The 27,001-nt window shown below is 44.4% G+C and overlaps 2 protein-coding genes across 2 annotated transcripts in view; one reads left to right on the forward strand and one right to left on the reverse strand.

The window, feature by feature from the left end:
• The window catches only part of Wnt3 (Wnt family member 3), a 43,474-nt gene extending 41,464 nt beyond the window's left edge, over positions 1 to 2,010 (forward strand). The window contains exon 5 of the mRNA XM_013113259.3: positions 115 to 2,010. The gene's annotated coding sequence lies outside the window, so the exon portion shown is untranslated. The remainder of the gene's footprint in view (positions 1 to 114) is intronic.
• A 3,779-nt stretch (positions 2,011 to 5,789) lies between these two features.
• Nsf (N-ethylmaleimide sensitive factor, vesicle fusing ATPase) overlaps positions 5,790 to 27,001 on the reverse strand; it is a 134,959-nt gene continuing 113,747 nt past the window's right edge. The window contains exons 18-21 of the mRNA XM_005070056.3: positions 11,495 to 11,629; positions 10,210 to 10,323; positions 7,757 to 7,812; positions 5,790 to 7,304 (exon numbers count right to left, since the gene is read on the reverse strand). Of these exons, the coding sequence (XP_005070113.1) occupies positions 7,283 to 7,304; positions 7,757 to 7,812; positions 10,210 to 10,323; positions 11,495 to 11,629 (327 nt within the window). The 3' untranslated portion in view covers positions 5,790 to 7,282. The remainder of the gene's footprint in view (positions 7,305 to 7,756; positions 7,813 to 10,209; positions 10,324 to 11,494; positions 11,630 to 27,001) is intronic.

The raw sequence follows: 27,001 nt of genomic DNA on the forward strand, positions 1-27,001 counted from the left end.
TAGGTTAGGAGGGGGCAGAGTTAGCAGTGTCAGCAGCCTGTGATCTTTGCATCCCAGGGGGTGATGTCGACAGCAGTTATTAGATCTCTGATTCTTCCTGTTTATTTCCCAAAGGCCACTGGGAAGGGGTAGATTGTGCGGCTGGATCCATTCATCGAAGTCCCATGGGAAGCAGGATCTAGATCTGGGCCAGTCTTCGGCACTGGCCGGCAAGGAGCATGGACTGTTTGCCAGCTGCATGTGATAAACGCCCTGGACCCAGCCGGCCTCGGACGGGAGGCCCCTCCTTTCTCATCTAACGTTTCTCACCCTGCTCTGGATGGTGTATGGCTTTACAGAGGGGCTTTCTGTTTTGGTTTTCCAGGGTCTGCTGGGGACAGACCTGAGGCTTACCTTTGCACATGTTAAAGAAAATAAAAATGAAAAAAAATTCTACTGCAACAGAACAGGCTGGGCTAATGCGAGCTCTTGGCCTGGTGGGAAAGATAAGAGCATAGCAAGATTCTGTCTCCAAGCTGCCTCCACTCGTGACATTCCAAGATGCCTCTGAGGTGGGAGTTGTGAAATAGGACAGAGCCCTGCAGTCCCCTTTCGTCCATCTACTCCCATTCAAATTGGACACACTTTCCCATTCTGAGAAAAGCCATAGTATAGCAGGGATGCAGTGGCGGGGAGGCCCTGGGCTGTTGTTGGAGCAGGATCTTGAGTTTTGAAGAACGGAATTCTGGGCCACCTGGGAAGCCAAAATAGCTGAGTTCCTCTTAGGCTCATTTTTTTTGATAGCCCTGCTCTGCAATAGAGATAGTCAGATCTCAACGTGTTTTTCTGTCCTGCGCTTTCACCGCTACTGCATATGCTTTTCATGGTGGACCTTGTATATAGGTTAGATGTGGAGGCAAGTCTCTGTCAGCTTCATGTACTACCTACAGAAAGAGGAGACTGCTCATCATTCTCAGCCCCGCTCACCAGCAGACACTAGGGAGAACAGCTGGACACCTTAGTTAACTAATGCCACCAGTGAGGGAACAACAATCTTGCAGTTCCAAATTTTCAGCTGGCAGGTGGGGAGGGTGAAGATTCCCGGCTCCCTTGTGAGTCCTTTTCTCCTTTTGGCTTGAATAACCCAAAAGGCAAGAGATCCCTACCTGGGCCCGTCCCCCTCCTGCCAGTGAGGTAGCCTATCTCAGTTCCCAAGGGTCTGGGTTCGATGCTGGAGAGAGGCAAGCAGGTGAATCAAGCGGCTCCCAGCTCAGTTATGATGCTCGATGGCCCTGCCTGGGGTGAGGCAGTGGCAGCATGGATCAGTCCAGCAACTCTCTTAAGATCAGAAAGAGGAGACAGGACAGGAATGGAGCAGAACAAGGGTTTGTCCTTACCCCTTCTGTCTGGGGTCTGCTAACTCTTTCCTGTTGTGCAGTTGGCTTGACAAGCAGGCCCAAGTAAGCCCTTGCCTGCACTGTCCACCCTGTGACCATGAGCACTGCTCAAGGCACACCTCCCACTCCTTCCTGGAACCCCAAATGTCCCCTCCCATCTCTCCTTCCCGAAGTCTGAAATCAAGTCAACTGGATAAAGCTTGCTCATATGACGACACTTCAGCAGAACAGATACAAAAATTTACAAGTCTTTCATATCTCTGTATTCTATATTAAAAGTGATAAAGTCATGTTTCTGGGGCGTATTCAAGTAGCTGACAAGTAATTATTTAATAATAGTACATGAGTGCATTGTAATTATCCTTGCCATAGTCAGGTAATAGTATCCAATGGGAATTTCCTACCAACCTGCTGTATCCAAAGTTTTGTAAAAAGTTGTAGAAGTTGTTGATCTTTTTGATTTTATATTCAAAAAGTCTCTTTTTATAAATATTATTTATTATACAATGTATATACCTTTGAGTTAACTAAGATTATATATTATATAAATATATATATATTTGGAGAAAATCTATTTCATCATGCAGTTTTTTTCCATTAAGTCATTAAAGAAAAGGTAAACCTCAAACAGATATACTACAGTGTGTGGAGTCTCCAGATTCATCTTTAGCTCAAGGGTATCTGAAGGTCGTGGCCAAACTAAGATCATTTCCTTTGCTCTCTAAGCAAGATGAGATGTCACAGACAGCAGGTGTGACATGAGACTTAAAGGATTGCTTGATACTAAGTCAGCATCAAACAAGGAATTTCCAATTTGGGAAGAACAAATCTGGTCAGTAATCCGTTCAGTCTTGAATATTTTCAACATGTATGTTGAGGTCTCAAATATTTCTACAAGATTTGGCCCAGGTCAGTGGGTCATAGGGCCAGCCATTGTCTTACTCCCCTCTTCACCACGTTCCCAACTCTGGTGGGGAATGAGGAATTGCTCTACTGAAAACGAAGCTGGATCAGAAATGGCTGTTCCCCTGCCAGCTCTGCAACAGCTGAACTGTGGAAGAGGTAAGTAGGATGGCAAGATGGTGTGTCCTGCCCTAGCTCTGGGCCAATCGACATTGGAGTTGTAGGTTGGTTTGGACAAAAGACTTGCTGGGAACTCTGGGAAAGGACACTCTCCATGGGCTGGAGTTTCAGGAAGAGTCACCTGAGGCCCTCACCCTGTCATCTTTGTTGTTGTTTTTCAAGACAAGGTTTCTATGTATAGCCTTGGCTGTAGAACTCACTCTGTAGACCAGGCTGGCCTTGAACTCACAGAAATCCACTTACCTCTGTCTCCCAAGTGCTGGGATTAAAGGCGTGCAGTTATTATGATATATGGTCCTGGGCTGTCAGTGTTCCTGGCACAATAATTCAGAGGATATCTAAAGAGTTTTTCTTCCTTTCCTTTCCTTTCCTTTCTTCTCCTCCCCTCCCCTCCCCTTCCCTCCCTCCCTCCCTTCCTTGCTTCCTTCCTTGCTTTCTCCTGGTCTACCACATTGGAAATACCTGTTATTCGCATCGCATCATCAGAAAATGAAGCCATCTATTTTTGATGGACTGTCAGTACCAGGTCCCTTGCCTCACCCCTCAGTTGGAAATGGCCACACAAGCACCGTTTGCCCTAGAAATCTTGTCCCACTTGTGTGAAGCACCTTGAGGGTAGAGGCAGGACAACTGGCTATTTTTTTTTTTTTTTTTTTGGTTTTTCGAGACAGGGTTTCTCTATGGCTTTGGAGGCTGTCCTGGAACTAGCTCTTGTAGACCAGGCTGGCCTCGAACTCACAGAGATCCACCTGCCTCTGCCTCCCAAGTGCTGGGATTAAAGGCGTGCGCCACCAATGCCCAGCTCAACTGGCTATTTTTTTATTTCACTTTTCCATGAAGTAAATACTCTTCTCTCCCAGTATTTTGGGTTTTATTTTTTAAAATTTTACAAGATTGCTGAATGTTGAAATGGTCTCTATGCATCCTATGGTCATTCATTCTATTAAAGAGAATTCGGTTTATAGCTGTGTTTGAACATTAGTTAGCAACACTGGGAAATGGAAGTGTGTGAAGTTGTACATGGTGGTGTATGTCTTTAAGCACCTAGGAGGCAGAGATGGGTGGGTCTCTGTGTTCTAGGCTAGCCAGTGCTACATAGTGAGACCCTGTCTTTAAAAAAATAGTTTCAAAAATATTAAGAAAATAAAAGGGGACAGACAATATGGTGAGGTTTTCTTCAAAGCCACATTATTCTGAAGACAGACTGTTGTGTTCGTGGATGACGCATAAATACAGGGAGAGGAGCTAGGAGAAAGCCAGGAAAAGCCAGGCAAATGGGGTGTGGTTGTTCTAGGTGGATCTGACGGTTGTCTCATGTGTTACTGAGCATGTAGCATAAATGGCGGGTCTACACTCAGGAAGTTAGTTCAGGATAAAGAACAGTATTCCACTGCCATGCCTGGCTTAACAGAATTTGGGAGGCAAACAATTATCTCAGCACTAATTAATCCCCAAACAATGGACTGTGCTGGAGAATCATAAATACATGCCATTGCAATTTCAGAGTGGACGTAGCCTCACTCTGCAGTACTGGCTATCCTGGAATTACATAGACCAGGCTGGCCTCAAACTTGTGCTGATCCTCCAGGCTCTGCCTCTTGAGTACTGGGATTTTAGGTGTGCACCACCACACCCCATCCTCCTCGCTAATCCCATTCTCACCTCCTTGGGTCTCCTGCTATCACAGGTGTTATCGATGTATCTTGATGCCATGGCGTCATCGTGCTCACACCCTCCTGGGCTGTCACTGGGACTCAACCTCAGTAGTTGCCCGTGGCTTTCATTTTGCACTAACTTCCAAAGTTTACACGAATTTTTGAACTCTTCACAAACCTCGTCGAGTCACTTGTTTGAAGAGGGTGGCCCAGCTATCAGGCGAGCAAACTGAAATCCTGCCCTCGCCTTGTGTGTTTGGTCAGGTGGCTATTTACAGCTGACTCTGCTTCCGCAGGTCTGTTGATGAGAGTTCGATTATTAGACATAATTGAATCTCCTCCATAATTCCGTGATATATGGTTCAAACTTAGAGGTTGCTCACTGTAATTTTTAGGCTACAATAAAGACAATCTTAAAACACATTTTGGATACTAACTACAAATATTACATTGGGGGGGGGAGAAGCACCCTAAACGAAGACATTTAGTAAGGATAAGATAATCTCTTTGGACAACTTAGGACTTTTTAATACCAGGATGAAAAACTATGTAGGAATGGTTCATCAGAGTGGCTACGCTCTGGATTGGAGATAAGGAGACCTGGGGCCTCCTCCTGGAGCTGCGGTGGGGCAACTGCTGTCCCCAGATTTGCTGGAGCTAGCCTCTTCTCTTTTCTGGGCTTACCTGTGCTAAGGACTGGGGCTGGGCAGCTGATGTCTGAGAAATGCAGAAAGTGAAGGACAACAAAGAGAGCCATGGAAAGACATCAGGGTCCAGGCGTCTTCCTGGTGGCACATTTCAGAGGAGGAGCCGTCCGCGCCACTGAGCGTAGCTTCCCTCCACTTTCTACTAACCGAGTTCACAGCCTCAGAGCTCAGATTTTTAAGTAAAATAAGTATCAAACACAAGTATGAAAATTCCTGTATATTTGCATATGTCAAACACAAGTATGAAAATTCCTGTATATTTGCATATGTGAAGGAACTCTTTCTTTGTAATATTTTCTTTCTTTCTTTCCTTCTTTTTCTTTTGAAGCAGGATCTCTCTACGGCAGTGCTTCTCAACCTTCCTAATGCTTAGCTTTGACCCTTTAGTTCAGTTCATGCTGTGGTGACCCCAACCATACAATTGTTTTTGTTGCTACTTCATCACTGCAATTTTGCTAGTTATGAATTTTAATATAAACATCTGTGTTTTCAAAGATCTAGGTTACCCTGTAAAAGGGTCATTTAACCCCAAAGAGGTCAAAACCCATAGGTTGAGAACCACTGCTCTACAGATCCCTGGCTATCCCAGAACTATGTAGACCAGGCTGGCCTCAAACTCACAGAGATCCGCCTGCCTCTGCCTCCCAAATGCTGGGATTAAAGGCGTGCACCACCAGTCTGGCCTAAAACTTATTTTATGTGCTCTGCTTACATGCATATATCTGGGTACTACATGTGTGAGTTATAGACAGTTGTGAGCTGCCATGTGGATTCTGGGAATTGAACTGGGTCCTCCGGAATAGTAAGTGCTCTTAACTGCTAAGCCATCTCTCCAGGCTCCTTAAAAACTATCCATCTCCTGTCCTAGTTGTAACAAAACAAGGAGGGGCTTCTCCTCTGAGCCCCCCTTCTTCATAGTCCAATCAGTGATCAGTGCTGTTTGGTATAAATTACTTGTCTATACAACATTTCAAGTATATTTACTCTTTATTGCATTCCTTCAATTTGCATTACACAATATAATATTTATCTTTTTCAATATAATTTTGGACAAAAACACAAGACATTAACTTCATTGAACAAGAAACATAAGTTAGTCCATACACGGCATTGTTGGGAGGAGCAAGTCAGGACCACAGACAACAGGGACCATGGTGATTGACAGGGACCACAGTACTGGCCACAGCATCACAGCTTCACAACACAATCCACTCTTAAAGCCACAAAATAAGCCAGGGATGAAAACCCAAAACAAAGTATACATACAGCAAGATTAGGAGATGATTTGCCTTCTACTGTGGGGACAGTGTCAGAGTCGTACCCAGGCGCCCCTGTGGCACGAAGCCTGGCTGACTCCTGATCACTGTCTTCGTGTTTTCAGCAGCAGTGGGGAGAGGGGCATGCTCCCTAAGACTCATCACTACGCATGACGACCTAATTAAATTTCTTCTAACCACTGATTGGACAAATCACCCTCCAAAGGGCTGGGTGAGTCCCTCCTGTTTTGGAAGAACTGAATACACCGGAATGGACACTCAAGGACTGAGAGAGGGGACTAGGAGGTGGCTTGTTTTGCTGGGTAATAGTGTTTTACTAATGTGCTTTAGACATCACAGATTGTTTGAGATAGAGGGAGAGTAAATTATAAGCCATTCAGCTGAGGAAAAGGAAGAATATGGCACTAATAAACCTCTGACGTCATCCCAAGGAGCTGACCCACTTAGAATTGGACACTAATTAGAGCTGAGAGGCTTGTAAATTACTGTAATATTTTTTTCTGTTTAGGGATGTACAGCTTTCCATATGTATCTTTCATAAGGTTTTAACAGCATCTACCAAGTGGTAATGATTAGCATATCTCTTACCACAGAGCAAATTAATTACACTCAGGGCATATCACAGCCACCACAGGAATGATCAGACTTCCGATTAGGAAAGCTCTCCTGATTGCAACTTGGAAATATCTCTGAATATGATTGAGGACAGCATCTTAGATATTCATAGCCTGCTTCTCTAGGCAAAGATAATAACCCATTGTGTGGGAGAACCTTTTAACCAGACACACAGCGGTTAGCACGGAGGGCGCTAAGGGAGTCCCCTGGAACTTCTGCCTTTGCTCTTGGTCGCATGTGGAAGCCTACCTTCTGCTAGGCCAAGTGTTTTCTGGGGGTGGGCGTGGCGGGAGCAGTGTGCACAGGTGCAGCATGTCTCCCACGTAAGCAGGGATCATCTTAGCGAGCGTGGGAGGGTGAGCAGAGCAGTCTAAAGCAAGTCTACACCTCCAGGGAACACTGGGATGTCTCAAAAACACGAGGGAGTTTACTGCACGAGTCATGCAGAGCAGCCGTGGAGAGGGTGGGAGTGTTGCCTTAGTCTGGGGTCTTGAGGGCGATGAGTGATGACCCCAGGCCATCATCACCTTGGTCACTTCCCTTGGTCACTGCTTACAAACAGTCCACTTTCAATCAAAGTCCAGGGGGCTACTGCAAAAGAAATCCCAAAACACAAAACCATGAGCTCTGAACAACAACAACAACAAAAAAAAAATCCACCAAGAAGTCACTAAAAGCTTTGTGCTTTCTCTACATTTTCCACCATGCACTTGCTATTTGATGGGCACTCTCTGAAAGAAAACGGTCAGGGCTCCATGCATTTTGAAAGCAGGTACCAATAAATGTGTACCATTGAGTCTTCCCTGTGCTGTGACAGGGAAGCTTTGAGAAGCAGGACAAGGAGAGCGGGCAGACAGAACAGCCCACTTCCTCCCTCGGTCCTTAATCCTACAACACAGAAGATGCTAATCCTTGTAAACAAGGTAGCATAGGCAAGAAACCATCAGCTTCACGTACTGCACTGAGTCAGTCCTCAGGGGAAGCCCTGGGACCTCGCAGATGGGGACCTGCAGCGGATGCTCCTGGTCGTGGCATGTACTTACGCGCCTTCTTCTCTCAAGAGGGCCAAGAATTTCCTCACCCGATACTCAGGGTCCATCTAAAATCATCAGAAGAAACAAAGATGTATTGATGGCACTTTTCACAAAAATGCGCTTCTTTCCCACCAGGCGAGGCTTGGTCGCATGCTTTCAGTGGCACTCAGAAATGCGTCACTGCTCCCTGGCCAATGTTTTGAAGCATAACCAAGTAGATTATGCCATTTAGAAGCCAGTGGGACTTCGCAATATGGTCATTCATGGGCACCTCGGTCAAGTGCTCCCTCCGCTGTTTTGGTGTGAGGAGGAAAAGCCTACCAGCAAGGCATCAGCACAAACTGGCCTACGGTCTCTCGTGGTGGGGGTCTAGACATGTCTGGATGCATTCAGGGTGCTATGACCCATGGGAGTTCAAATCGTATCTAATTCATACATCTTACTAAAGGAGGAAGACAGAACTTGAAGAAACCAAATTGAGGCTGATTAAGTGACCAAAATACAGTTATGACTTTCACATACTCAGTGACCTGGCTTTCTTAGTTGCAGGACCCCTTTGGTATTGGTGGAGATGCTGTCACACCTAAGAGAGCAGAAGAAGGTGCTGTTGGGCTCTTGGGACACCTGGCTGCCAATGTGTCACAGACCAAAGGCAAGGTGGTGGGTTTTGATCCCGGAGCTCAGTTCAAGTCATTATTCCCAATTCTCTCTCTCAGTTGGCGTTTTTTGTATCCAATTTACTCCACTTAGTTAAGGTGTACGGTATTCTTATTGGCCTGACGGAGACGTGAGGTGATCTGGAAGGTGATCATTACAAAGGAGCATCTCTAATTCCTTAGTGTAAAATTCTATTGTAAGAAACACCTCACTTTTAAAGCATGTTGTAGGCACAAGTCTGTTCCCTAGAGGGAACTCCCTGCCCTCTAGGAGCAGCTATGGATGCTCTGCTGTGCACAACTGCGCCATCAAATTCCCCTCCAACCACTTTGTGAAAAAAGATCCTCTCTTCTGTCCCTAGCGAAACACAGAAGTTTCAAATGTATCAAAGTTATGGGGTCAGACTACAAAGAACCAGGAAAAAGTGTGAACAGCTAACAAAAGAACCATTTTCGCTCTTTGGGACTAGAATTACACATGAATCAATTGTCAAAGTTCTTTCTAAAAAAATGGAACTGGCTGGAGCTCGCTGTAGTCAGTACAAGCAGGTCTTCGCCCATTAACTATATTTAATATGTGTGAGGAACGACTTACTGACTTGCCTGTAGCTATGGAATTAAAAGTCAAGAGAAAGGGAGGAAAAAAGTAATCTAGATAAATGACTTTATTCCCTCAGGTGACATCCAGTCAGAGCAGATCCTCAGCACCGAGCAAGTTTTAACAAAATCGGGTACAGCGAGCACAGCGAGCATGACTTCTTCCATTCTGCTGAAGTACACGCCTCTCCACCCGGGCTCGGCTCCTGAGGCGGCTCTAAAGAGAAGTCACTCAGCTGCACGGAATCCATTTGACATTAAGGGGTTCAAACTCCAGGCCTAAAAAGTGTCAGCCGCTGAAGATTAGGCCAAACGCCCCACTCTCGCTTTCTACCCCACACATATAAGAGGCATTAACTTGATCACTGAGCTGCAGGCATCAAAGGGAGAGGAGGGGGGGGGAGAGAAAAACTCGCATAGTTTCTTCCATGCAATTATTTTAAAAGATTGTCCTGAAACTGAAAAGAGAAGGGTAGAGCTGACTTTCTGACAGATTTATCTTTTTTCAGGGACAGAGCCAATGCACCTGTATGTACGCCTTTACCAGGAGTAAGCCTGAGCACAGTGCTCAGTCTACGGCTCTAATTTAGTGCCCATAATGCAAAACACATAAATCGACTTAATGATGGAAGCTTGGGAAACTTTTGGTTTCTGAAAACCACAAAAATTTAATTTTAAATTAAGTTTATCAGAGAGAATTAAAACAATTCTCTCCATATTTCTTATCTATTAGCCGTAGAGCTTCCTTCAGCTATAAACACGAAGCGAGAAACCCCTGCTGCCCACACTGGGAAGGACAAGGCTGCCCAGTGATGCCCAATGCTTAGGATAACTCCAACTTATTCACTCAAGTCTGGGGATGGATCACTCATTCATTCATTCACATACCCATTCATTCACTCATTGTCTGTGCAGTCACTGACCAACCCTGATGTAGAGTGCCACAGTAGAGAGTGTGTGACCTAGGCTAATTCACTGACAACCTGTGGACGTGACACTCATATTTTCTAGATTGCTCTTTGGAGTCCTTTCTAATTTTTAGACTTAATAAGTCTCTACGTTAAGAATAAAAGTCCCACTGTGCTCTTCTCATCTGTTTCTGAAGATTAAGGGTGGTACCAGTGTCCCTGGGCCTTGGGGGAGGAAGGAAGGCCCTCCTGGTGTGCCGCCATGATCCCTGTGACTCACACAGAGAAGGAGTCGCCTTACCTGCAGGGACATCTCAATCAACATTAGTAACTTCTTGATTCCAATCCAGACCTTCTTCCCTTTGACTTGCTGAGCAATTATGGTGCGTTCCTTATCTTTGAAGTTGCCCAGAAGCTACAGAAGCAATAAACAACAATAAAGACACCTTACAGTACTCACACCAACACATCCCCCTTAAGTGCACAGTGGGAGGAGCTGCCTGACTGGGATGAGCTGACCACACAAGAGCAAGGTCTTATTCCCTAGCCCAGGCTCTCCTCAAACTCACACCAACACATCCCCCTTAAGTGCACAGTGGGAGGAGCTGCCTGACTGGGATGAGCTGACCACACAAGAGCAAGGTCTTATTCCCTAGCCCAGGCTCTCCTCAAACTCGTGGAAATTCTTCTGCCTTAGCTTCCCTGTCATTGAGATGACCTTGTCTAGAAGAGACATATCTTGAGCTGTTTTTCTAGAGTTTTCCAGTAAACTTAGAGACATATTTGCTGGGGGAAAACAGCTCCAATCCATAATAAATTCAAGTTAAATGTGTTGGCATTCCTTCCTAGGAACAATCTGTATGTGTCAAAATAGACTAACTTTTTTCTCTTACCCATCCCAGCTATAAAAGGCTGCTCAAACAAGTGACCCAGAAATACTTGTCATATAGACTTCTGCTCTGCTGGGAGCATACAGCCACTCCTAGGTGCTCTGTGGGGAACCTTAAGAAGCCTTCCTGATTCTCCTCCACCAAACAACTTACATCATATTTTCCAACAGATCTCATCTGGTCATTTGTGTACATTAATATTAACTAATGCTTACTGAAAGATTCAGTTTTGAAATTAAAGGCTTCCAAAATTAAGGAAACATTTCTACGTTATAAAGTTGAGAAGATTGGGTAACTTTTTTGTAGTTTCAAAGGCTTTAATCATTGTTCTGGTTTATTAACTGCAAAGAAATGTGCTGCCAGCCATGGTGAAGAAAAAGTACTGACTCCCCACGCTGTACCCATCCTGTCCCTGTCATGTGATCCACAAGTATCATATTCCAGGATGAGAGTGACTAACCCTCTCTCCTGAGTGTGGGAGAGTGGCCCACACTCAGGAGTGAGAAGTTTATCTGCTTTCCTTTGCGTTCTCGTCTTCCTCTAGCTTCTGAAAAGCATTGAGGTAACATCCCAGAGTCCCACATTCTAGCCTGATGTGCCACTAAATGCCAGTTGCTATGGCTGAGGACCCTTCGGCATTATCTCAGGCCTCAATTCCTTTCTGATAAACAGTTTCTAACAGCGACTCATCTTTACCTCCAAAGCTTCCAGCAGCTGCTCTCCTGTGGCAATGTTGGGCACGTGGATGGTGGTGCTGAAGGCATTCAGCATCTCCATTTCCTGAAGGACATCTTTGCGGCTGGTGGTCCCGATGATGAGAAGCTTGCGGCCCTGGTTACCGAGAGAAAGATGTGTTGCAGTGCACAGAAAAAGACTAATGAGGAGACTGGAGGAAGCTTGAATGAAATGAGCAGAATCCACTTATTTGTCTATGTAAACGAGTATGCAACACACACACACAACAGGATTTTCCAAAGAAAACTAAACAAGCCATAGATGCGACAAAATGAAGCCGGTCCTTCCCACTGATGCCAGTAGACATGGGACCAGTGAATCGGGGAACACTAAACCAAAGACACCAAAGTGAACGCTACAGTTCCACCCCCAAGCCAGCATGGTGCAGTGTGACGGGAAGTAGGGCTTTTCTTTAGACAGGGTCTCACTATGTTGCTGTGGCTGGCCTGGAACTCACTATGTGGACTAGCTGACTCCTAACTCACAGAGATCTGCCTGCCTCTGACAGCTTGGTCTACATAGTAAATTCCAGGCTAGCCAGGGCTGCATAGTGAGAACCTGTCTACAAAATAAAACAACCCGTTCTGCTCCCCAACCTCCGAAAATTTCAACTTGGGCTTTGTACACATTATAGCATTGTCAACAAAGCAAGACAGCTTTTCTCAATCTTACTTGTTGTTTTTGTCCACTATGTGCTAAGGATAACAGTGTACCACCACAAAGTCCCATAAGAAACAACGTGGAAGGCAGGGCTGTGGCTCACTTGCCTCCATGCACAGAGACTCGGTTCAAGTTCTAGCATATGTATGTGTGCACACATGAACACACACACAAGCAGAAACCCTCTTGACACTATTAGCTCCTTAGTTTAATAGATGACTGTGCAAAGATCCCACGGTAGAAATTTATTTATGATGCATAAAGATTAAAGACTAATCTTTATGGGGGAACAGGAAGTTGAGGGGGTGGGGGTAGAATAGGGGGAAGAGGAAATCATAGGATCGAATACAGATCAGGCACCAGAGCGACCTCGAGTGATCTAAAGGGATAACACCAATTGGCAAGCTAAGCAATAGTGGAGAGACCACCTCGAATGCCCATTCCTGATAATGAACTTGATGTCTATAACCATCCAGGAGCCTTCATCCTGTGACTGATGGAAGCAGAGGCAAATACACAATTAATCACTGAACTGAACCCAAGGAACCCAGTGACAGAGAAAGAGGAGTGATGAGCAAATTGGCAAAGAATGGGCTGGCGAAACCAGCAGAGACAGCTGATCTGAACAGGGGGAGAGCTCTTGGACCCCAGACTGACAGTGGGGAGGCCAGCATGGGACTGATCTGGACCCCCCAAATGTGAGTGTCAGTGAGAAGGCCTGGGCAACCAATGGGGTCCTGAGCTGTGGATCAGTGTCTATCCCTGGTATACAAACAGTCTTCGTGTGCCTATAGCACAAAGAGGGATGCTCTCTCAGCCTGGACTCTTAGGGGAGTGCCTGGACCCTACCCAGAGTAAAATGACAGACTCTAGATATCCCCTATGTAGAAGGATTTGGCAATAGGGTGGGAGGGTAGGGGGGGGAGGGGAGTGCGGGAGGAGGGGAGGGAGAGGGAACTGGGATTGACATGTAAAACAAGCTATTTAAAATTAAAATAAAAAAATGATAAAAGATTAATCTTTATTGCTGGCCAATAAATCAACTAGGGGGAAAAAACTATATCAACCAAAAAAAAAATATCAAATGCTTATCAACAGACACTTGCTAAATTCCTGAATAACTGTGGAATAACCTTGTACAGAGAGACAAAAAGATAAGGACAACAGCAAACCCCACATACTATGCCATGTGGAAAGGAGGCATATTCTACACCAGGAAGGAACCTGGAGGAAGAACCTATGCTCTCTTCGGGGAGGAGTCCGCAGGTCAAGCCTTAAGCAATGGGTGAGCTGATTTAGTCGATGGGCAGGAACGACACTGAGTCAGACGGAGGGAGGTCCACAGTTATATGTATTTCTACTATATCAAAAAGGATTCTATACTTAAAAAGTACATTAACAATATATTCTAATGCTAACCTTGAAACATATTCTCCAAAACTAACAGATACCAAAGCTGGAGCAGTCTCATTACAATTGTGACTGTTTTTGATAGTGTCTGGCTATCTGCCCAGGTTGGCCTTCAACTCCTGAGCTCAGTGATGCTTCTGTCTTGGCCTTCTGGCTCATCATAACTAAGGAGAGTTAGCTGCTTTCCTCCCCTTAGGTGTCCAGCATCCTCTGCCCAGCTCCCTCATCTCTCTCCTCTCGCGGAGGGAAACACTGGCCTCCGTAAGAGAGCGGCTCTGCAGACACTTCTTGCTCCCCGTATATAGAAAGCTGGGCTTTCCAACCACCACCACTTTTTCCTACAGCCACTCCGACGTCTTCAGGGTGTTGAAAGGCTGGGAAGTGTGGGGTAACTTATAATGGAGACGCTAATTTATGTTTTGCCTGTCTTCTTGTTTAACAAGACTGCAAACATTGTGGAGAGGTCACGACCCAGGCAAGCTCAGGCCTTGACTTGTAAAGCATCATCTTTAAGAAAACACTGAAAAACATTACCAAATAATTAAATTGTGCTGGATGGTTTTTTGTATTAATTAGTGGTAATGCTCATCTGGAAGCGTTCTCATGGAAAAACAGTGTGGATGTACTAAGGTAAGGAACCACACCGGGTCTCCCTTGAAGGATAGGAGCCGCCAGCAGCATGCCATGGGAGTGCAGCTTCAGAAGAGGCGGGTTCAACCCAAAGGGGAAATCTATCTTGCTAATGTGTAGCTATGGGTTTAAAGTCCATGGTGCCCAAACATGCCCCATGGAAGGAGGAAACAAAGAAGCGGTAACCTATTTGGGGGTAAGGGAGTCGTTCCCAGCGTCCTCTCCTGAGATTTGCTGGTCCTGATGAAACACAGAAAAGGCCTAAATAAAATGATGATCTGCCAATCGGATTACGATGAACATTGTTCCAAGGTTAAATAAGTATTAGTTAACCAAGTCTTAGTACTATAAGAAGCAACTCAGGTGAAAACATTACCATGAAAAAGGCAGGGCTCAGTCAGGTGTTGATCCTTCAAAAACCTACTTCTTTACAGGGCGAAGAATGAACCAAGCGCCAAGCAACATCTAAGCCTTTTGCCACACAAAGGGCTAACCAGATAATCCACACCCTTTCAGAGGTCTGCCATTGATTGGCCCCAATCAACTGATTTGTAACAAAAGTTCATGTGGAATAAAGCTTTTTTTTTCTTTTCCTAAATAAAAAAATGCCACCAATATAATAACTGCAGTGAAATGGAAGGGCTGGCTTCAACCCACCGACAAAAGTGAAGTCAGTTATGCGGGAAAGAAAGGCTGCTCTTTCTTACCATTCAATGCGGCCAATGTAACACACCCTCAGTAAGAAGCATTAACCCGGAACAATCGGAAACCCTGGGATGGATTAAGAAGTGAGTTTAAAAGCGAGGTTCAAATCTGCCATGTGTGATGGGCCATAACCTCTATTGTCTAATGATTACAATCTGATGTTTTTGTAAAAGAGTGAAAAAAAAATGTCAGAATATTAGGGATTTGTAAACTCAGTGAGAAAATGATGAAATTAACATTCACTAACCAGCACATTAACAAGAATTTATTCTTTTTAGGTACATGGATAATGAAATTTAGTTTGTGCATTCAAACTGACTACAATTTAGCTGGCCAGCACACAGGGGCCACTACCAAGTCACACACCAGAAAACATTATGTGGCAATGGCTATGGAGACTTGGAGGGGTGCGGAGTCTCAGAGTGGGGTAACCTGGAGTAGCAGCACAGAGCTGCCAGGCCAGTGATGAGGGGGCACTGACAAGGCCTGTGAGGAGTGGGATAGGCCTATAATGCTACTAAACTCTATGTGGGCAGAGGGAGCAGCTGAGCCCCAGTACCAACTCTCTGGAGAGATGAGGGCAACCAATGAAAGGAAGACTTGGAGTGCAAAAGGAAGGAAGGAGATTTCATATAAAAAAGCATCAGGAGAAACCAGAGCAGGGTCTTAAGGAGAAAGGACCATGGTGGAGAGAAAGGATCCTGGCAAGTGCCTGACATAATGGGGTGCTTTTGATGCCAACCTGGGGGTAAGGGGGGAAGTAGTGGAGTTGTCCTGAAGGCTGGGTAGCGTGTGCGGTAGAAAAGGGACAAGCACCATCACCTGCAGCTGTGTGACAGATGTCAGGGGTAGATTATCTCAGCACCAGGCTCCTCCTCACCCATAAACACAGCACATTCTTAGGAAGGGTATGTATAGCTTGTGTTGCCACTGAGACCTTAAGAACAGTTCTGTCTGACCCCATTGTTCCCCTCACTACACCAACCACTTCCTCTCACCCGCCCAGTATCTGAAGCACTTGGGCCCAGCTGCCTTTCGCCATCAGCATGGCTCTTTCCCTTATCAAGGGCTGGCTTGAATGCCAGCTTTTCCACAGCTTTCCCAAGCCCCATGCTTACCCTGCCTCTTCTCCCTTATTCTGCTCTGTTGTCCTGCGATCAAGTCACCTTTTATATACTATCTACTTGACTCCTTCCCTCTGTTTGCTTATTATTGCATGTCTCATGAGTCTTTTGTGAGGGAGGGCTGAAGTTTGTTTGGTTTTCCTGAACTATCCAGGAATAGCACAGGGTCCTGTGCAGCGGAAGTGAGTAAGTATATATTGAACAAATGAATGACGAGCCCATTCAGGTTTCAAGGGTAGTAGTTCTCTCTATTGTTAGTGATTTCTTTTCTCACCCTAGAAAAAGGCATGTTACACCAAATGTTTAACAGGAAACCATCATTTCAGAGCAGCTATGGCCCCGAGCCCTAAGTGTTGGATGCTATGACATACTAAATTTTAATGAAGATACTCTAGAATAGGTGGTGCGTGTGCTTTATTTACAACTTAAGTTGATGCCAAAGGCTGTAACAACGTTCTTTTAAGCTGATCAACCCCTTAGCTACTGACTGCATAGGACCAGCTTCTCTAGCACAGGAAAGAGATTTATGGGAAGCTAGGAGCCCAAGTTATAGAGATAACAAGCATTAATGCCTCCTTCAACTCTTGGTTTGCTGTAAAGCAAGTGAAAACCAGCCAGTAGCAGGGCTGAGGGTACCTTGGTGACAGACAGCTTGTCTACAAGTGGGAAACCCTGGCTTTGAGCCCCAGCACTGTAAACGAACTAAGGAACATAAAAGGAGCCAGGGCAGCAGCAGTGATGGCCTCTTGGGTCTCTCTGTGGCCTGCCTGCATTTTGGATCATGGCTCAAATGTCTGGCGCTGCAATGGTTCCTTCTCCTTCTCTTTTTACTCTTCCTCCTTCTCCCCCCTTCAGTTAAATGCTGAAGTTGAATACCAAAGGAAGGATGTTTCAAATAAATCATGCAGTAACTAGGCAGACGACTACACTTAAATTCTCCATTAGACTTTACCCTGAAGCAAATTCTTTGCCCAGCCCTTTGTAGCCAACCTGGTGCTGTAAGCAGAGCAGAGGACAAGGGGAGGGAGGCACTCGCAGCTGATGGGGTAGAAACTAGAGTCTGAACTCCAGATGATTTTTAGACAGGCAAAAGCACACAACTTTGTGATGTTTAAGAATCTGTCAAACGATTCACACAAAGACCCAGGGTTACTTGGTCTCACACTTGGAGCAGCATCTAAGGAGGCCCCTTCTCCCCTGTCCTTACTCTCTCTCCTCCCCATTCGGTAGCTGAGGAACCTGGGCGGGAGGTGATGTGTCTGGGCTCTTAGCTCCAGGAAGGGGCTGAACTGGGAATTCATGCTCACTGACTTTCCATTAACCTTACAGGGTCCAGGGTTGGCTGCGTATTTGTTTTTGTGATGCTGGGAATTGAACCTGAGGCCGTATACACAGTAGCCAGGGGTGCCATCATGTGCCATCGTATTTATTTATTTATTTTTAACTTTGCTTTGGAGACAGGGTTTCTCTGTGTAGCACTGGAATTACTCTGTAGACCAGGCTGGGCTTAATAGAGCTCTTCTGGCCTCTGCTTCCTCAGTGCTGGGATTAAAGGCGCATGCACCATCACACCTGGCACCATGCGCAATTTTAAACCCGTGTCTACAATAACTGTCCTACTAATTACTAGTTTGGGATAGACATCTGCTAGAAATGACCTCTGAACTCTTAGGAGAAAAGGTTAAACAACTTAAGAAAATAAAGTTGTACTGACCATGGCACACTGTTCTTAACGCCAAAGGAATGGCTGGTGTAAGCACGCTGTTAGGCCGGTCGAGCTTCTGCTGCACCTAGCTTAGTTTGCAGCTTGATATTTGTAAATTAACCTCTGTTCTGAATGCATCACTGTTCTAACCATATTTCCACCTCTTTGGTTTCCACCCCAGGGAACCTCTCCTTTTGCATGAGCTGGTGGGAGTTTTGCATCAGTGTGCATCCATGTCATGTTCATATTTTAGAAGCATCAAACTAGGTGAGGGACCCTTCAGAGAGGGCCGACGACCTCACTCCCGGGAGCCCTGCAAGTAACAGCTGTCAGCAACATCACCAAGGAACTAGGAAGCACAAAACCCTTAACACACAGTTGTACACCTTGCCTCCAAATTCCACATCTGAGAAGTATCATATTAACCTTCACTTTCTGTATTGTAGAATAAATAGTTATTGTATGTACATTCTAACAAAAGCAGATGTTCCTTAAGGTAGTGAGTATTTCTTTTTTTGATTTTTTTTTTTACAACAGGGTTTCTTTATATATCCCTGGCTACCCTGGGATTTGATCTGTAGACCAGGCTGACTTTGAACTCAGAGATTCACCTGCCTCTGCCTCCTGAGTGCTGGGATTAAAGGTCACCCCTGCTCTGCTCAGCTGGTAGTAAGCATCTCAATCTCAGATGTCTAAAGACACGTTGCAGATGGAAAGAACAACCCTTCCATTAGCCATTCATGAAACGCAATGGCTGCCATTTACCTTGGTCACCTTTAGCTACATGGGTGCCCAGCCGTCATCCGTTCAGATGTGAATCACAGCACTGAGCAGAGCCGGGGATACCGTGAGAGCCAAGGGGCCCTCTCACTACCACAGAGTACCTTACAGATAGTACAGCAGTCATTGTAAAAGAAAACGCGAGGTTAGAAATACACATCACGCATACTCCAACAAGGCGGTCTCATCTAATGCTGTCTGAGGCCGTCCTGAGCTACACAAGACCCTATCTCAACAAAGCAAACAAAATAAAACAAAGAGTTCACTGCTAGGCTAAAAATGAAAGTAAATATATATAAACAATACAATTTTTTTCTTGATTTTGATGTAAAACACATTACTTTAGAAATCTTATAAAATGTAAGAAATAATGAAGCAGGGAAAAAAAATCACCTACAATCCAGGTAGAGCAGCTCAGCTTAAGATGTAAATGGTAGAACTTCCACCACCATAAGACACTGCTTTTTTGTGTGTTTTACAGAGAACACTATCTTACAGAATTAATGCTTGCATGAGAATTTAGGGGATGCTGAGCCGAATTTTCTTTGTTTGTAACAGTATTGGAATGTCTGCCGAAGATTTGGAGGCCAATTGATGGAAAGGCAATTACAACAAACAGTTTAGGGACATCTATTCTACCCCTTATGCTTTTTTTTTTTTTTGTTTTTTTTGACAGGTCTTGCTATGTAGGCCAGGCTGGCCTTAAACTTGCCATTCTCCTGCCTCTACCTCCCAAGATCAAGTCACAATACATAAAAGTACCCTTTCTCTCCTCTCATTTTCTTGCATGTGTATATGCTGATTTTGAGATAGGGCCTCACACTGTAACCCACACTGGACTAGAACTCACTATGTAGCTCATGCTAGCCTCAAACTCACTTCGGCTCTCCTACCTCTGTCCCCCACATCTGGAGGCTGGGCACAGAGAACTATCTGCCTTGCTGCTGTCACTGTGAATGGTTCCCTCCCTTCTCTTCCCATACCACCATTCTTTCTTGCATTGGCCCCTCGGCACCCTGCTCTGAGCTGCTAAGGCAGGATCTTGGCAGCTAGGGCTACAGCACATGGCTGTGCTCTTTCCTGTGACCTTCCTTCCTGGGCACAGACCCTGAAGTCTCATTCATTTGATAGGGTGGATTTCTCTGTTACCTTTATTTATTTGTTTTGAAAATGGATCATGAGGTGATACTTGGGCTGTGCTTTGAGTTAATGAAGAATTAATTGGTTCTTGATCCTGACGCTTGCTAGTTCACCTGATAAAGTGCTTTCTATGCAAATATAAGGCCTTGGGCTTGATCCCTAGAGGTGGGGAGGTGGGGGATGCGGGGGAGGATGTGTGTGCAACCCACTTTCCCATACCAGCACTGAGAAGGCGGACACAGACTGATTCTTGGGGTTCACTGGTTGGCCAGCCTGGCCTACTTGGCCAGCTCCAGGCCACAGAGAGAACCTGTTTCAGCAACTGAGGAAACAGCTGTAGTTGTCTTCTGGCCCCTACATGTGCTTGCACATGTGTGTACACATACATGTGCATGTGTATCTGCACAATGCACATACAAGAGACCATAAATATGGTTCATATTTCCTGTGACTCATTCACTTTTGAAGGTCATTCCCATTTTACAAATGAGAAAACCTGAGGCTCAGAAACTAAATGACTGGATTCAGATTTGTCTTTGAATTTTTCCTGTCCTCTTATTTATATTGCCAGTAATAGCTCTATGTGTAGTTAAGACACATGGTTTTCAAAGTATCCATCCTCTTATCTAGAGAGCAGAGACAGAAGTACATACCTATAGGCACCAGGTACCTGGGAGGCTGAGGCAAGAGGATTGCAAATTCCTGGGCAGCCTGAGCTATTTAGAACTACTATCTCGGAACAGAACAGACACAGGTGTGTGTGTGTGTGTGTGTGTGTGTGTGTGTGTGTGTGTGCGCGCGCTCATGTGCACATGTGCACACTCATGCATGCCAGATATGGTAGCCTAGATCGTACCCAGTGAGAAGGATTCTGTGTGACAAAGAGGACTGTCACAGTGTGTGGTTTACAGACAAACTGACTGAAAACCATCAAGTTCCAGTTCTATTACTTTCCAATAAACACCAGGAATACTAATAGATAGATTGTTCTAGCCCTTTCGTAAGGTTGGCTCTTACCCATGGCTGTTAGGCACATACTGCGTGGCATAAAGACCCAGGGATGCTCAGAGATCGTTCTCCTGATTTTAGGCACAGGGATGTACAAAAGAAAATGAGTTGCCATTCAGGTGTGCCAGGACTTGGGAGGACGAACACAGGCCCCAGCCTCCAGGGGCTTCACGGAAAGGCAACAGGTGGTTCAGTAGGAGTGCGACCAGCACCAAGTCCTCATGGACCTCAGTGGTTAGAAGCCCCGTCCCCCCTCTACACCCTGCCTTACTGAGCTCTGAAATTCTTGTCTCTATTTCCTTCTTTTATAACAATAATCTCTAAAACCCAGACAAGTACATTTGTCTTAGGACTTTGCCTGCAAATCCTAACGAATGTGGTGAGATGCCCGTTTCCTTCCCTAATACTGCACAGGAGGGGATACGAGCTGGAACTCTGAAGTCACTCTGTGTGGATCTTTCCTCTACACAGCAGGTGCATTCCTCTGTTGTCTGTCTCACCAGCTGAAAAGGATACCTAAAGGTGTTTCTTTGCTTTAATACCTTATATGGTTGCAGTTCATACTTTTCCCCCTTGAAGTCAGGGTTTCTCTCTATGCAGCCCTGGCAGGCCTCAAACTCAGAAATCTACCTGCCTCTGCCTCCTGAGTGCTGGGATTAAATGTGTGCACCACATTTATAAAGATTTTCACTATATAACATCTTTATTGACCCTCAACTAGATAGGAAAAGAAGAATTCTTTCCACTCTTATAGATAAAGAAATATACACAAAGAAAATAAGATCCTAGTTTAAGGCAATAATGCCAGAAGGTACTTGAACCAAGACTTGAATTCAGGATTTATGACCCTAAGTCCAACACAAGTTCTGCAGAGAAGGTACTCCTAGGAGGTGAATGGTGCTGATGAATGTTAGGTGTTATAGACAACACCTCCTGAGGGGGTTTCATGGTGGGGTAACTGACCTGACATGAAAGAGATCAAGGCCAAGTTCTAGCTGTGAGGTAAAATGTTCATTAACATTTCTTTGCTGATTAAAATTTAGACATTCTGAGTTACTGAAAAATGGTGTATACACCACAAATATTTGAACGTACACACACACACACACACACACACACACACACACACACACACACACACACACACACACACACCAGAATTGATCTTGGTATTAACTAATGCCTACCATATGTGTATTCTTCCAAAAACAATAAAAAAATCAAAGCCTTTGAGATTTTTTTTGATTTTACTCGGCACATTTTTGTAACAACGTTTTATAAAAGGGTTCATCAAATGTCTTTTACTACTTTTCGATACTTTTGAAAACTATTCTGCACATATACATTTTATTCAATTTACATGTAACTTTCTAAGAAAACCTATTCTAAGTGCATATAAAATAGTCTTATAAAACATAGTAGCTAAATAATATTATTGACTTCATAAATGGAAAAATTAGGCTGCCATTTTTTAAAAAATTAGTAATTAAAAAAAAAAGATGGAGTCCACTGCAGAAGTCACCCTGTAAAGTGATTACAACGAATGTGTCTGGCAAGATGACTACACCTCTCTCCTGAAGTGGTTATACATCTTATTGAGTCACACTGTAGTCATTAGCCAGAGTTAATTTTAAACAGATAGATGGAAAGATTCTCATGTTTAGGCCTGTAGGGCTTGGAGTCTTCCATTATCTGTTTATTCACTAAAGCAACCCAAAGCCTGAAGAGTTGCCCAATATTACCAAGACCTTCCCAATATCACAGCTACTCTAAGACTGCACTGAAATGTCCTGTAGGAATTACATAAAAACAGTGCAGTCTATAGACAGGTGCTGTTAAAACAAAACCCATGGAGAAACATACATACCTAGCCAGAGATCTATAGTTTTTTTAAAGAATATTTTTAAAAATTTGTGTGCATTAGTGTTTTGCCTGCACATATATCTGTGTGAAGGTGTTAGATCATGGAGTTACAGACAGTGGTGAGCTGCCATGTGGGTGCTAGGGATTGAACCCAGGTCCTCTGGAAGAGCAGCCAGTGCTCTCAACCACTGAGCCATCTCTCCAGCCCCTAAAGAATATTTTATTGAATACTTTCCCAAAGGGTAGTGACCAGATAAAAAAATAATTCATTTAACTTTATTTTATGTGCATTGGTGTGAAGGTATCAGATCCCCTGGAACTGGAAGTAAAGACAGTTGTGAGCTGCCATGTGGGTGCTGAGCATTGAACCCAGGTCCTCTGGAAGAACAGACAGTGCTCTTAACCACTGAGCTATCTTTCCAGCCCATGACCAGATTACTGTCTGCCTAGCTATAGTTTTTTATTGGCCCAGTTATGCTCCAACAATACCATCCCTCACATATCTTTTTTGAGACACAGTCTCATGTAGCCCAGGCTGGCCTTGAATAGTCTATATACCTGAGGATGACCTTGAACTTCTGACCTCTTGCTTCTACCTCCTAAAGGCTAGGATTATATGTGAGTCCCACCATGTCCAGCTTGCTTGCTTTCTTCCTTTTTCCTTTTTCTGAGACAGGGTCTCATGACATAGCCCAGGCTGGCCTCGAACTTAACCCTTCTGGCCCTGCTTCCCCAGCACATCCAGTCTCCTTTCCTTTAAAAGAACAAAAACATTCCTAGGCACTAGAACAATAGAGTCCTTATAGTAAAATTCAGTTTGAGGTCTTAACTATTAGGTTTGAGTTTACTTCAGTAATATTGCTAAGAATATGGATATTCTTTTTAAAGTTTATAGTTTCCAAAGTATACTATTGCTATGCACAAATGAGTTATATATAAATTAATGTGTTGATTCCCATCAGCAGAGGAGAAGGCATGGGTCCCTGGCCAGCTTTGAGGATCCTTGACTACTTAGTCACATGTGACCAGGTGCCATTTTCTATGTAGATAAGATCAGGAGGCATTGTAAAGGGATTGGCTTTCCACTGCAATATCCTACCCTAGGCTACTCTACTCTACCCTACCCTACCCTACCCTGATGGAGCTTCCAGTGGGATTCCAAACGATGTCAGGAACACCCAGAAATTTTTTTAAAGATTTATTTATTGTGTGTACAGTGTTCTGCCTGGCCAGAAGATGGGACCAGATCTCATCACAGGTGTTTGTGAGCCACCATGTGCTTGCTGGGAATTGAACTCAGGACCCCTGGAAGAGCAATCAGTGCTCTTAACTGCTGAGCCATCTCTCCAGCCCAGGAACACCCAGAATTAAGAAACCAGTTAATGACTTGAAAGCCCTTAGACTTGTTGAGGAAACTGGGAAATCATGCTGTTTCACGGCCTGAAGAGCTTTTTAGGCACTTGTCTCCCAAATGATGAAGCTATTGTTTTAACTGTGGCCTTAGAGACCCCAGAGGAAACATTAAAGCCACGGGTGCCACTGGTTCAGGCAGTTCACCTGGCCTTCTCGCTTACTGGGGCTCTTCCCTGACACGGAGACCTGGCTTTCATCCTGCAGATCTGGAAAAGCACATTCTCCCCCCCCCCCAACTTCCATAAATCTGCAAACCTTGAAAAGAGCCCCAGTGTCGTGGAGTAAAAGCGCCGGACGGCATTAGGATCTCACTGCAAGGAGGGGTGTCTTCAAGCCTCTCACTGCTAAGCCGGACATTTCCTAACACTGGACAAATTGTACGTCCAGCTCAGGGAGGGTGAACTGCAGTGGTCTTTTACCCTCCAAGCCAATTGTTAGCTTTTCACAGGAATCAGCAGGGAAGCACATGTGAAACCTCTGTGTGCCGGTGAGCGCCCCCATGCCTTGTGTGCCTCTGCATGTAGATGAAGCAGGCTGGGAGCTTTCTGAGCTGCTGAGGCTGAGTTCTCAGAGAGGCCTTTTCTCCGGCTCGGCTCCCTGCTGGGACAGCCCTTTTCAGGCTTTCTATCCCGCCTCGATCTCTTCTCCCGCAGAACACAGGGAAACTTGATTGAAATAAAGACCTAGGGAACATGTTTTATTTTCTCCTGTTCAATCCATTTTAGAAAAGCTTTTAATTGGTTTTAAAAAGATGCTAAACAAAATGTGATGATGTTTCTCAGTCTTCATGAACTACCGATACCACTTCTTATACTTTCAAAGGGCTGATAAATCAATCATGAAAGTAACTCTCCAGATAAATTTAAAGCAAACCCACTGAATACCAGGTTCATTAAAAATCTATGCATTGGCTTAGAAAAATTTAAAATTCAAAGAAAATTATCCTAGTAACTGAAATCTGCCTTGAATTTTTAGTTCTACACCGAAAATCCAAGAACAAGGAGATCACAAAGGAAAAAAAGGAGGGCTTGAGACCCAGTTTTAATAAGCCAATTTACAAGAGGGGAGGGTGGGGGAGGGGAAGTGGAAAGGGAGAATCTGGATACATAACAACACGAGCCGGCGGGATCCTGTCATTGGAACATGTGCACACATGCACATACAACATTTCTGTGAGAAAGCTGGAATTACAGCAAACGCAAAATTCAGGCTCCTATGACTGATATGGTTACTGTCTTGTAAGAAGCACAGTGCTTCCTAAAGAAGGTGCCCACAGCTTTTGTTTTCTTGCCAGAGAGGACAGTTTTCTGTGACCCACACTCTCTGTCTCACTCAGTGCCTCTAGCTTTAATACTAAATAGGGAAATCCATGCAGCAGTGGTCAGCTCAAGTGGACCCTCTCATTATCAGGTTGCCAACGCTCTCCACACTGGACAGCTTAGAAACATTTTCATTTTCTTGAGACAACGTACAGTGCATTTACAAAGCAAAGTGGTGTAGTCAAAGCATATTTTTATTCTGTTAAACTTGTGCCAACTAGAAATATTTCCAATACCAATTTCTTCTGCCACAAATCCACTTACACAGTAGGTCACCTGGCAGACAGGGTCAGAGTCACCAAGTTCTGACTAATGACAGGCCAGTGTTCCCTTAAAAGAGAATCCCTGCCATTCCCTGTCACTAAGGTAACCAGGTTCCTTACTTCTTACATGCATCTTTACTTCTTAGAGAAATTCATTCCACAGTCCTTTTTAATGATCCAATTGCTGGGTGTAAGATTGCTCCCAAGCTGGGATTTCTCCATGTACCCTGGTGACTCGCCCTCTACTTTTAACCCTTTATATAATTCTTCTTTCATCATTTACATGGCTTGGAAAATTACATTTTAAAAATGTGACAATTTTATTGAGATATAATTTGCAAAGCACACAATTCATTAATTTAAAGTGTACATAGGGCGACAGTTTTCAGTCCATTCATAGATATGGACAGCTCTTACCACACTTGATCATAGGATATTTTCATCTTTCCAAAAAGAAATCCCACACTCATTAGCTGTTGCTGCTTAGTCTCAGAATCCAGCCCTCCCAGCCCCAGGCAACCACTGACAATGGAACATCTATCTCTACAGACTTCATAGAATGGAATCATACTGGGCCTGCAGAGTGCTGGCTGTCCTTGCTGAGGACCCAGGCTTGATTCTCAGCACCCACATGGTGGCTCACAGCCATCTGTGACTCCAGTTCCAGGAGATCTGACACCCTCTTCTGCACACATGTAATGCACAGACATACATGCAGTCAAAACACCCATACATACAAAATAAAATGGATAAATCTAAAAATAAAAAGAAATGGAATAATAGTATGTTGTGGTTGTCTTTTCTTTTCTTTTTTTTAAGATTTATTTATTTATTATGTATACAGATCTCATTACAGATGGTTGTGAGCCACCGTGTGGTTGCTGGGAATTGAACTCAGGACCTCTGGAAGAGCAGCTCATGCTCTTAACCTCTGAGCCATCTCTCCAGCCTGTGGTTGTCTTTTCTAACTTAGCACATTTTCAAGGTCCACTCATGTTGAAGCATGTTCTGAGTGCATTTTCATTGCTGAAGAATATTCCACTTCATGGCTAGATTATATTTTATTCTGCTTAGATTCATATTGCTTTCCTTCTGGGTTTTTATGAATAATCCTGCTATGAATGTTCAGGGACAATCTTTGGTACAGGTTGTGTGTTCTCCCTTGTTTTGGATGGATTCTAGAGATGGACTTATGATTTTTTCTAAAAAAGTGTGAGTGTGTGTGTATGTGTGTGTGTGAGTGTGTGAGTGTGTGTGTGTGTGTGTGTGTGTGTGTGTGTGTGTGTGTGTGTGTGGTGTATTATGGGAGAGAGCATGTGCCATGGTATGAATGTGAACTGGAGCCAGTCTCTCCTACCTTTTCATGGGTCTGGGGAATTAAACTCAGATTATCAGATTTGCTTTACCTGCTGAGCCATTTTGCTGGCCACTTTTAGAAATGTTTTCAC

Source organism: Mesocricetus auratus, unplaced genomic scaffold (genome assembly GCF_017639785.1).
Source record: "Mesocricetus auratus isolate SY011 unplaced genomic scaffold, BCM_Maur_2.0 Super-Scaffold_100007, whole genome shotgun sequence".
In the NCBI taxonomy this organism is placed as follows: domain Eukaryota; kingdom Metazoa; phylum Chordata; class Mammalia; order Rodentia; family Cricetidae; genus Mesocricetus; species Mesocricetus auratus.